At 44.0% G+C, this 12,920-nt stretch overlaps 1 protein-coding gene across 1 annotated transcript in view; it reads right to left on the reverse strand.

The window, feature by feature from the left end:
- Positions 1-2,605: 2,605 nt before the first annotated feature.
- The window catches only part of PPM1L (protein phosphatase, Mg2+/Mn2+ dependent 1L), a 310,451-nt gene continuing 300,136 nt past the window's right edge, over positions 2,606-12,920 (reverse strand). Inside the window, exons 3-4 of the mRNA XM_061193485.1 lie at positions 8,961-9,122; positions 2,606-5,810 (exon numbers count right to left, since the gene is read on the reverse strand). Of these exons, the coding sequence (XP_061049468.1) occupies positions 5,464-5,810; positions 8,961-9,122 (509 nt within the window). The 3' untranslated portion in view covers positions 2,606-5,463. The remainder of the gene's footprint in view (positions 5,811-8,960; positions 9,123-12,920) is intronic.

Here is a 12,920-nt window from a genome sequence, read left to right on the forward strand (position 1 = left end):
CCAATGCCTTGACTATTACTTCTATCTTTGTTTCTGCACGAACACATTTTAAATTATGCATTGTCTAATTAATACAGCAATATGTTGAGATACTGCATGACATCACACTTAACCTCTGAATTTCTTCATGACAAAAGGTGATGGGAGAGTGTGGCTGAAACATGGGCCCTTTCCTATGGAGGCAGAGACCCAGGCAGACTGCCCTGCCCCCTAACCCTCCTCCCAACCACAATCTGCCATTGGAGCCCTCACAGTACTCTACTTGTGCTCAAAGCTAGGAACTCTGGTCCTTGGAGGTTTTGAGATTAATTTGGATTTGGCAAATGTCAGAGGGGATTATAATGCCAGATTATAGGATTTCTAGAGTAAATGGAACCACATCTCTCAATGTAATCTACACTTTTGCTACTTGCTTGCTTTTTGGTGGAGTTTTGAATTGTGCAAATGCTTATAATGATCTGCTAAAATGAACAGTTACTACATGTTTTCTTCTAAGTCCTTAACTTGTATTTACTGAAATGATTGTACAAATGATGGTGTGGTTACTACTAAACACATAAACATGATCATAATCAACCCTTGGTTAAACAGTTTGCAGCTTAACAGTAGTAAAAATAAAAAATAATGGACAAAGCATCAACATTATTAAGAATTAGAAAATAAATTTATATACTAGAAAACAAGTTTAGAGTCACATATCTAACGGAAGCCTTATAGTGTCAACTGTCACTTGCCCTTTGCAATCTGCCACCTAGTCTAAGTGATTTTACTTTCTGTTTTATACTATTTTGGATAACAACCAGAGGGAGGGTGTATTCCTAAATATTGGATATAATTTTAAGATAATGACTTTATCCTAAATTCACTTTGTACCATATTTTTGACTAGATTTGCTTCCTCTGTGATTTGGGGATTCTCTCTCCAAATAACTTGCCAAACTTAATTATATATATATAAAATGTGAAAGGTGGGACAACATGGGACAGGGATTTCAGAAAGAATAAAAAAAGAGAGTAAGTGTAAATAGCTTACATTTCCGTTATTATACAATGGATACATAATTTTTAAAAATCTAGTTAGAATTTAAAAAATGAATTAATACCAAATATGCCATTCTCCCTTTTCTATTATTTTAAATATTTTTTTTACTCTCACATAGTGATAAAATGTAAAAATATTTATTTTGATTCCATCTGGAAAGCAAAGATAACTTCAAAAAAGCAACTGAAAGCCCTTGGAACAAATTTGAGAAATCCCTAGCTATGGCAAGGCTCTTGCTTATTATTCACGTAAAAAGAAAGGAGCCCACGTTTAGAGTTTCAAGCAGGATTGTTGGGCTTCTGCTATCAATAAAATTAGATTAAATCATACTATTTCTTAATACTGCTTTCACTAACAAATCAGTCTCTTCCGTGAAAGAATTAGTGCTGCTAAATTGCAAACTATACTGCAACTGCTAAGAGTCATAGTGAATGAGAAAACAGTAATATTTCTTTTAGCAGAATTTCCCAAAGTGGGTGCTGTGGAACATGAGCTCCTTGGAGTGTTACTAGGTGTTACGCAAAAAAGTTTGCGTGGTCAGATTAATCTGGAAAACACTGGAATTACATTTGTGGTGTTTATTTATTTCCCCTGGAGGATATTTAAATTAGAACCTTTGATGTGCTTATATGTACTAACTTTCTAGGATAGTATGTTTCCCAAACTCATTTGACCTCGGAGCCCCGTGTTTGGAACAGTATCTTTGGAACTTGTGTCCTGTGGAGCACACTTTGGGGAACACTGTATCTCATTACTCCTGCAGTGTTCAACTAATTAGCTTAGAAGTCTAGATGTGAAGGATTTAATCCAGAGTCAATTAAATAGGACCCAGCATGGTATCTAATGGTCATGTCATTTCTGCAGAGCTGGGTCAGGAATGCTGGTGTGATGAGCTAAGGTAATTTGGGGGGAAAATTAAGAGAAGATCAGTCTAATAATGGGTCAAACGGAGGAAACAATTTTCTGAGGTCATTGGAAAATAAAACCTTATCCAGAGTATGAATTCCTATACTTACAAGTGTACAATGAAATGTTGCCCTTTCTAAAGTTTTTGTGTTCCCAGTTGCAAGAGAGTTAGATCTGGCAACAACTCGGGGGGGAAAATGTCAGGAAAATCAAATATACCTGGCAAAGGAAAAAGCGATCACTCCCTTTGTGAATCCCTCATGTATTCCCAGATATCCTAGCGATCCAATTCAATCGTGTAATCAGCTTCCTAGGATCACTTCAAAAGTGTTGATGATGCCATCACTCATGCAATCCTGTTTGCACAAAATGTTCATGGACTTGAAATCATCACGGCTGTATGAAATAAGACCTGTTTTAAATTATCCAGATCACATATGCTCCATCACTCTATAAAACACTCTGTAATACTCTTACCACATAGACAAGATTCTAGAGCCCAATGCCTTCAGTCCAAGGCAAGGAATACAATGTAGCCACTGGTTACCAGTAAGATGTACAGTCATGTTGCATTAGAACAGCGACCTCAGAGTTAAGTGCCTTGGGCAAGTTCGTCATGTGAAATAAATGCCGGTCTTGGGAACTAGCTTTGGAGTTTTCCATATAAGTATTATTTATTCCTTTTATTAGAGAATTGCAAATACAGTGAATTAAAAAAAACAGTTTCCCTGTCTCTCCCCCCACCCCCCAATCCCAACCCATTTGAAGAGTACAAATTGCCAGTGGAGCAGCGGGAGAGCAGTGCATTAATGAAGACCTGGGCTTGGCATCTTGCTGGGGGCTCATAAGCACATGATCATTGGTTCCCAGCTTCATTTCTAAAAGACTATAAAACCATTCCAAAATTTGGCACCATGGGGGCTATTGGCAATGCGAACTCAGGCTAGGGGGTCTGGGTGACAATTCCAAAGCTTTGGCAGTGCTGTTTAGGGAAGCTTCACATGCAAACTTCTCAAATCAATTTCCCTAACTAGACTCAACCTTCCCTGTCCCTGGAAAATGGGAGTGGCTGGCCGGTGAGCCACAGGGCATGCCGGGTGATGTCTGCAGACCCCCGACAGCTGGAGGCGGCTCAGGGAGAGAGAGCTCCAAGAGGATGGGGAAGGGAACAAAGTAGCCTGATTTGAGACATAACTATTAATCAAACTGCTACTATTTTGCCTAGAACTTCTGTTTTTCAAGAATCTACAAGCCAAAGTGGGAGAAAAAGAGGCAGAAAGGGAGTAAAAAATACACGCACTACTTGATTAAAGTCAGAAATGAATTAATTCTACAAAGCAAAGTTTAGAAGATGCCTTGTGAACCTCAGAGGGAAAGCCATGCACTCCTGCACTCAGCACCGTCTAGTAAGACATTTTGCAGGGCAAATAAACACTAATTTACTAACTTAGTCGCTTTTCTCCTTCATCTTCACCAAAACAGTAATACCGTTTTCATTTTAGACAATCACAATGATCATAGAATTTAAAAATGTCTTTCCATCGTTATTATGAATTTGGGGTTAAGTTAAAAGTAAAAAAGGAAAATTAACTGCATACCGTAATACGCTGACACTGCTTATTCCTGGACTCCGGTTAGAGGGTGGGCTTTGGTAACTCTCCAGAATCAGAACGTCCTAAAATCACCATGCAAACTCAGGCCACCTGGCCTGACTGTCCCATCACTGATCACAACCTGCATGTTTCCCACATTCCCTTCCCAACCCCCGCCTCAAATACACACATCCAAATGTTCAGTGTCTCTCAATAGGCAGGTACTCCAATCTAACATGGTGGCAGGTATTTTGTACTAGAACATTCTATGGCTTAAAAAAAAAGAAGGAAAAAAAACCGAGGTTCTAATTCTCATATTGTAAGTTCTAATGTTATAGTTTACCAAAGTAAGCACGTCTCTTGGGAAACCACTATTAATTCTTTCAGTCAAAGAAAGGTTAAGTGCTTAGAGGAATCCAGACAGATTACAGTCCTTGGCAGCCACAAGGGAATCTTTTCATCCTCCTGAGTTCACTCCTAGAACCCGCTTCAGGAAAGCTCCACAGCTGAAGAAGGCAGGGAAGCGGCATCGTGGGCAGGAGGTGGCCAGTGAATGGGGCCTTTGAGAAGCTATAAAGGCAAATGCTCACTCTGGAAGGACAAAACCAGGTGGACGCCCTGGCATTTCAGACACAGAGGGGTGGGGATGCAATGAAAATCTTGTTTGGCTGTTTGAGCCCCTCAGCCAGGGAAACAGGATGACCCAGCATTTTCTGTAATTAACTTATAAAATACTGAGATTGGAAATGTGACTTTGGTGATAAGAAATGAAAAGCAGCAAGTCTGGCCGCAAAAATAACTCAGTGGTTTGCAACCAAGTGTTAAAGACTGCTGCCTTTCCACTGTCTAGCAGAAGCACATCCCAGTAGTTTACCACCAAATTCCAGAACTTGGCTGCGAACTCTGTACTCGGCTTCAGGGAGCACACATGCAGTTCTACACCGCTGCTTCTCAGAACGCTGCTTCAGAGACACCTGAAAGCTACTAGAACAGGAGAGGAAAAAATGCACAAAACTGGGCAGCTGGAGCTCGATTCGAGATGGCAACCTCACCAGCGTTCTCTCTGAATGCAAATAGCAGACCTCCCAAAGGGCGCTGTGACTTATTCGGCCATGGTTTCCTCTATCTACCCTTAAAGGTGGAAGGAATTATGGTACTGTGATTTGCTTTTTTCACTTGGTAATGTAAAAAAATCATGGTGTCTGGTGGTAAAGTTTTACAGCTGCCTATTACATTAGGTAAGGTGTAGGCCAAAGATTAAGGTCATGCATGATTAGGATAAACACACAAAGACTGGTCAGGTGGTACACAAAGTCTATTTAACTAATAAAGAAAGCGAGGGAAGAAGGTTACTTCTGCCGTGCAGGCGGCTCTCATCCTCCCCACGTCCCTCAGCCTCCAACAGCAGCCACGGAATAATGAACCATTTCCGAATCTGTTTCTGCAGGGCTGCTGCAGGGCAGAAAACCTGGGCTCAGGAGGACAAAGCATTCTCAGGACAGCTCTGCCCCTCTCAGCAAAGGGTGTGGCCACATCGGCCCTGACTCACTGCTCCAATGAGAGGACACAAAGTCTGATGCCTGGAGGGCCCTGTAAGGATCTTGAAAACAATCGTAAAAGGAGAATATATGGCACATATGCCATTCACTTCATACATGTGACTCTACAGCTATATATTTATATATTTTGAACATTGGATGAAAGAGTTGGGAAAACACGAAGAAACCATTTTCCAGCCTCTCAACTACATTGGCCAAGGGTACCCTCTGTTCATCACGGCACATAGACCTAAGACGGCCGGGGATGGGGAACCCCATGTCTGGGATGGATGATCCTAACTGTAACTCCCACACCTTTCACTACATTAAAAGAGACCAGTGTGTTGAAAGTCCTTTAGTCTAAGGCAGCTGCAACCCCAAAGGGTTCACTGCTCTTCTGTTTTGCTGCTATTCCTGAACTTCACCACCATGACTGTTATGTTGTCAGGGCAGCCTCTGTAAAATGACTGTAAAACTATGCTCTTGGCCCCAAAGTGAGGTTCATCCAAGCGGTCCTTGATGAATCGAACAGCTTCTTCATTGCTGAAAGCATCCCAGAGGCCATCTGATGCCAAGATCATGAACTCGGGCTGGAGCTTGTCCAGGTCAAAGGTCAGGATATCTGGGTCTGGGATGACCACGTTGAGATTTTTCAGCGGATAATCCCCCAGGGATCGAGACATGGCCAGGATTCCCTGGACCCTCCAGGAGCCATTGAAACTGATGAAACCACCTGGAAAGATAGAATGAGCCCATTAGCTTGACCAGCTGCTCTCTCACACCCCGGGTGCGGTCCGCGTGCATCTGCAAAGGGCTGACCTACTGCATGTGACCTATGTGCTCTCTTCACCCCACCTTGGCGCTACCAGGAGGGAACAGCGTTCCTCTGCATGGCTTGAGGTTTGACGCTCTACGGGTAGATCCTCAGGCCCTCATCCTTGGTATCTTAAAAGCCTTCAAGACCAAATTAATAAGAATATTGAGGGTAGGAGGTATGGACGGGTGAGGGCATCAGTTTTAACTTAAGGACACCTTGGCAGCTCAGTGACTGACAGTAGGGAGCTCTAGGGTGGGGATCCAGGGACAGCAGCAAAACAGCACTGAAAGGCAGGTGGATGGTACCAGAGAAAACCACTGGGATCCATCATTAGCTTGAGGCTGCCCTTGGGTGTGCCTATATCTCAAAACACCTCCCCAAATAGAATCAGGATTAAAGAATGGTGTATTTTAGCACAGTTGTTAAAGGCTCAGGCTCTCAGGTCAGACTGCTTGGATTTGATTCCTGGCTCTGTTACTTTTAGCTTTGTGTGACTTTGGATGAGAAACTCTTTCTGATCCTTGGTTTCCTTGGTTCCAAAATTGGGACAATAACAGTACCTATTCCACTGAGGAGTTGTGAGAAATAAAGGAGTCAGTTATTCTGTATTAATCACCTGGCACAGTGCCTGCATGTAACATGCATTCAGTATTATCTATTATTATTTTTTCTTTAAGGGAGCTAGAACTTTGTCCATTCGCATATTATTTGTCAGATATTTATTAAATATATATTCCATGCAGGGCAATTTGCAGGCTATAAAGTTAGACAAGATCCAGACCTTTCTATAAAGAAGTAGACAGCCTGGCAGGAGGGAAAAGCCACCTGTATCAACAGCTACAAGCACAAAGCAGTATTTCTTCAGGGAGAGACTAGCACCTGCTAAATGCTGTAGGCAGATGGGGAGGAGGGAGCGAAGATTTCTGGTTGTGATAATCAGGGAGGAGCGAACATTAAAGCTGGGCTTTGAACGATGGGTAGGACTTCCATGGGCAGGGATGTATGAGAACATTCCAGGAAGCGTGGTCTCCTGGGCAAGAGCATAGGCTCTGGAGTCACTGTCCTGGGTCTCAATTCTGGTCTCACCATTCACTAGCTGTGTGTCCTTGGGCTCACTAGCCTCTCTGAGGCTCCACTTCCTTGGTTGTTAAATGAGGATAACATTATCCACCTCGTAAGGCAGGGAAAGAGAAAGTATATGTAAAGCGCTCAGCTTAGCTCCCAGCACAGAGCGAGCACACAGTAAATGGCAGCTGACATCACTGTTGTTGTGGAAACAGCTTAAGGAATGGAGACAGAAAGACCAACGTGTATTTGGCCTAGACTGGTTGCAGCGTACTGTCACACAAAACAGGAGAGGGAGAGATGTCCAGAAGGGAAGGCTGAGGTCAGAGAAAACACACATAAAGATAAGAAAACCAATCGTTGTTCATTAAGCCCTGATGTAAAATACACCCTTGACACAACAGGTGAGATTAACCCCCTTGGAGATGCTGTCAGAATTTGCTACTATAATCACTGCGGGGGCGGGGGAGGGTGGATGGGTATGGCAGGGAAGAGGAGAGAGGATAAAATGGGTTGACATTTCAGAAGAGAGGGTTGGATGCTAAGGTGGCATCTCCACCTGTACCGTATACACATCCCTGCCTGTGCTTCCTCAAGAGCACGCTGACTGTATCCTAAGTCCGGGGTCACAGTGGACTGAGACACTGTCTTCGTGAGGAGGGGAGCTCGTCAAAGCTCGAGAGATGCTCTTAAAACACTGTTCCATCCCATCAACAGAAAACCTGACCAAAGCTTTCATTAAAAATTATTCTGCATCTCAAGCAGTCACTGAAGCAGGAGGTTGTAATAAAATTCAACGCTTTTGGACTCAACAGTATAGCTTCCTACTGTGAAAACTCAAATGTTGATTAGGTTCTGGGCAGAAGCTGATGTGTAGACATTGAGGGTCAACCTGTAGATTCCCCCAAGCAGCAGGGGCCCTTCTTGGGCTGAGACCCAGGGTACCTGAGCTCCCTCGGCAGCTGGGCCTGCAGCTTAGCATGCGACACAGAGGTTACATGCTGTGGTTGTCAGTCTGGGGAGGGAAGGGCTCCTCCCCTGCATGGGTAGAAAAGAATCCCCCCCAAATTGACTATGAAAATGTAATCATCAACTGATAATATTCCTTCAAGTCTTCGTCCCAATGTCACCTTAGTGAGGCCTATGCTGACCACCCCGTGACACTCCCCATTCCCTAACCTGCTTTGTGTCTCTCCATAGCAGTTATCACCTTGTAATATACTAGATAATTTACCTATTTTTACTTATTTATTATTAATGTCTGTTTGTCTACTACGTTCCCTACCTGTTTCTCAATTCCAAGATGTTAGTTTGTACCCCCAGCCCCTAGATGTTGAAAAAGTGAAAAAGGGATTCTCCCCCTCCCCGAACTGAAATATGTACTTATATTAGGCACTGAGCTCAGTGATGGGAGTATAGAGAGGAACAGACCAAGTTCCTGCCTCAAAGAACTCATGGTCAGGAAGGCAAGACAGATAAGAGGGCCAGGTATGTCCACACATTGTGAAAGGTGACCCAAGAGGTCCACATAGGATGCTGGGGAAGGACTGATGGGGTGGGACAGGGAAGGCTGCCAAAAGGACACTCTTAAACCAAGTCTTAAAGGACAAGGTCGTTGTTACCCACTAGATGGTGTGGACAACACTTGCAAAGGCACAGAGGTATCAGCTCCATGGTTCATTTGGTGGTTAGTAGTTTGGCACGGCTGGAGAGAAGCGGGGTATGGCAAGAGGGGCCCAAAGGTCTCATTAGCCTTTAAACTAAGGGCTTTTTTTGGGCTCTTTTGGAATCTGTGGCCACGAAGAAGGGCAAATTCAGTGGCCACTCATTTGATAGGAAATGTTACAAAGTCCAGTCCCAGCTGCCTCAGCAGCAGCCTCTGTACTGATCTACTCATCACTGGGTAAAGGAACATCTTCTCCCCCAGGGGCTCTCCCAGCAAGCCACCGTGTCCACTTGAACAAGACAGCACAAAGTCCTCGGGGGCATTCACAAACTCACCGGCTCTCTTTATCCTCTTCCTTTCCTTCAGCTGGTACGGCTTGTGATCATGAGACAAAGGAATGGCATTCCCATCCTTGTCACACAGCACCCCACGCGAGTCACCCACATTGGCCACGGTGAGGTCTTTATCTGACAACAGAGCAATCAAACACGTTGTGCCTGCAAAACAGGAGAGAGAGGCAATACAGGAGGTCAGCGGTGCTTTGAGGTTAGGCTGCTTCTCGTGGTTACTGGTTCTTCAGTCATTAAAACTGCTCCTGCTGGGTGACAATTTGACTCCAGCCACTCCGAGAATGACAGCTGTTCACTTCAACAACACTGATCAGATCTGACAGTCAATTTTCTTAACCATGTTGGAGTCTCACTGAAATAGGCTAGGATAACATTATCATTTTCCCAAATCATTGTTGTCTCTGCTACTCTTGATTTAAATGCATATCACACTTAAAAGGATTCGGAGAGAATCAAAATCGGCTTGAAGCTTCAGACAATTGATATTTATTTTCTGCTTCTTTTTGGTGCTGAGTTTCTGTAAAATCCCTGTTGAAAGTGGGAAGGATGGGGGTCAGGTGGGTTCTTCAAGCAGGAGGGCCTGGAAGGGCCAGTAAGTGACAGATGCCAACAACCAGGTCCTATGGAGCCATGGGGAGCAGTGGGGAGCAGCCTATACAAACTAGCCTATATGAAGTCTGACAGCAAAGACCAGCGGCCAGAAACAGGTCAGCGCCAGGGTGTGATGGGGGCGGACTGTAAAGGCAGAGGCAGGAAAATCCAATGTGAGGACAGAAATGAGGTCTATGTTGACAGGCAGTGGGGGATTGGGGTGGTCAGAGTCAGAGGGAAGCAAGAGGGAAAAGCTCTTTGCCTGGAGCCCACACAAGACACAAAAGAACAAGCTCTCTCTCCTCAGACTCCTCATGGAATGAGAATGGATAAAAGCAAGGAGAGCTGCACAGTCAGGTCTAGTTGGAGGCAGCCCTTATTACCTGCCCGGTGCCCTCTGTCCAGCCCCTCTCCTTTCTCCTCTCCCCCTTTCTGACAGTGTCACTGAGTATGCAAATACCTGCTGAAACGCACAACCCATTAAGCTCTGGCTTCAAACCGATAATGCCTTTCCTTGTTAAAATTATTCATCAATTAGTCTTCATTAATATTTAACCTCCTCATTAAGAAGGTCATATTCAATAACAGAATGCAAACTGCTTTTTATCTGCACAGAATGACAAAAAAGACTGAATTCTTAAATAGACATAAAGAATAAACACAGATTGATATCAAGAGCGGGGAGAGTAATTAGCATTTTCAGCTATTATAGTTCTATTGGAAATTCCATTCTAAAGCCTGGTTAACTCAAAAGTGCCTTGATCAGAAATGGAAACACAGGAAATGTTGGTTAACTCACGATGTCTGACGTGAAAAGCCTTGTGAAAGGAGAAAAGACTAATCTCAGGATTATCAAAGCAAACTGCAAATCTTTCGCCTTAAAAAAAGCTGTAAGAATGAAAATGTAAGCACAAGATGGACAATTCATATGATTAGAAATCATTCTTCTCAGTTTTTGATATTAGTTGCATTTTGGTCTTCAAGCATCCTCACTTCGTCCTCAAACATCTGATTGTGTTAACCTGTCTATCACGATGAGAGCACAGATTCTCCTATAAGGCACACTCTTGGAGTTTGAAAGGTGAAATGGAGACACTGCGTTACTGGATGTTACATGACTTGGGGGCATTATATCAGTTCAACTCTTGGAGTTGTGTCTCTTAGAGGCCCTCTTCCCTTCTCGCTCTGTGCACTTCGAGAGATCATGGCCCTGACCTTTGCTTCCACCACCATCTCACCTACACCGCTAGCCTGGTTGACACTCCTGAGGTCCATATCAACTGCCTGCTAGGCATTTCCATTTGCCCGTACAACACGGGATCCAGAAGAGGCTTTGGGGTCTCCATGTGAGGGAGGTGAAGGGATCCACCTGGATGAGCTATAAGCCGTTTCCCCACCCCCATTTCAGCCACAGCAGCGCTACATCCATTGTTAGCTTTATTGAACTGCTGCATGTTCTTTCTGTCTGTTTTGTTTTGTTTTTTTAAGAGGGGAGAGGTAATTTCTATAGCTAAAAAAAAAAACCTTTGAAGTTTAATTGTATATGTGATTAAGAACCACTGAAGGGTTTTAAGCAGGAGAGTGACATGACGAGATCTGTGTTTTAGAAGATCACGTCAGTGGCTTTGTGGAAGATAAACTGGAAGCAGGGGGAACAGGGAGAGTTCATGAGGATCTGAATTAATGTAGGAAACACAGGGATTGAGGGTCGGGGACAGATTACTTAAGACCAGAACGGATAGGTCATAGAGAATAAGGAAATAAAGGAGAGGGGGAGGTCTAGGATAATATCCTGGTGTCTAGAAGGGGGGCACTGGGTGCGCCATGGACAAGCGCTTAAGGAGATGTCGGCGTGAGCTTTTGGGAAAGGCTTTCTCACTGAAAGAGACATGATGCAGAACGTGACCCACTTCTTTGGCCTCCTGTGGCTCCTGTGTTTCCCGGGGCTGTGGCAGCCATCTTGCACCATGAGGGGCTATGGCTCAGAGTCCAGGCTCTGTGTCCAGAAGGAGGAGCGGAGAGGTGAGGAACCCGTGTCCCTGAGACATCAAAGAACTGCTGAACCAGCCTGGACCCGTCCTGCTCTTGTTCTGCAAGACACTAAATGACTTGACTACTTAAGGCTTTTTACGTTGGATTTTTTATTGTTGTTGTTCCTTGTGGTATCCTAACTGGTTCAGGGGCTTACAGTTCAATAAGGGGCTTCTGGATGAGAAATTTAGAGGGGGACTGCTTTGCTTCACTCACATGTGAAGATTCATGGCCTGCTGATTCCTCTGTCAAGAACACGGTCCCATTGTTTCTATGGGTCTATAAAATCTACCTCCTGATGTGGATTTCAGGAATGTACTGCTTTGAGAAAGTGGAAATTGCCTGTGTCAACAATCGACTTTTAGACCGGGCCAAAATGGGTGAGCCCCAGGTGGCAGAAGGAGAGCTGCAGGCTGTGTTTAGGGTCACTGAAATGTCACTATTCCCGCTTCATAGAAACCTGCCTGCGTCCTGGGTGGAGGCCCAAGCATGATCGAAAACACTGTAAACAACTTATTGTTTGGGCTTTGCAGTCTTAGCTCAGGATTACAAGAGACAATTTATAATCTAATCTTACATTACAGCAGAAACTACCTTGTGGCTGAGGAAAACTCCAGAAAAACATTATGCCCAAGAGGAAAGGAGAAAATCACTTTTTCTTTTGTATGTATGAGAAAAAACACTGCCAAGACTCTGGTTATTAGTTTTGAGATAAACTTAGCCATCAGAGTACTATTTATCAGAAATACCAGGGTCTGACAATATCACTTAACCCTGAACCTCAGGATTGTCTATATTAATAATTTAATCTAGGTGATACCTTAATTGCAAATCTGGACAATATTCTGGAGCTTTAACCTAATAGTCTGACTTAGATTAAAAAAAAAAAAACTGAAAAAGTAAATTCACACAGACTAGACTTCAAAATCCTAGCTGAGTGAGGGCTGGCAAGTTATTTAACTTTTAAGCCTCAGAAAATGGTACCACCATCCACTTAGTTGCTCAAGCTAGGAGACACCTTTAGTTTTCTCTCTTCCTCATTCCTGACATTCAATCCATCGTTAAGTTCTGTCACTCGTACCCTCAAACACATCTTAAACCCCTTCCCTTCTCTTGTTCTCATCGTGCTGACCGTAGTGCAAGCCACCACCATCTCAGCCAGCATGCTATTTCAGCTCTCCAGGTCCTGCATGATCTGCCCCTGCCCAACCTGTCCAGCATTACGGCATACCACCCTCCCCTTGCTCAAGGCCTCCCTTCTGTTGCCCAAACATGCCAAGCTTTTTGTTGCCTTTGGGCCTCTGTGCGCAGTGTTCCCTCTGC

The sequence above is a fragment of the Eubalaena glacialis genome, chromosome 6, assembly GCF_028564815.1.
Source record: "Eubalaena glacialis isolate mEubGla1 chromosome 6, mEubGla1.1.hap2.+ XY, whole genome shotgun sequence".
Taxonomy (NCBI): domain Eukaryota; kingdom Metazoa; phylum Chordata; class Mammalia; order Artiodactyla; family Balaenidae; genus Eubalaena; species Eubalaena glacialis.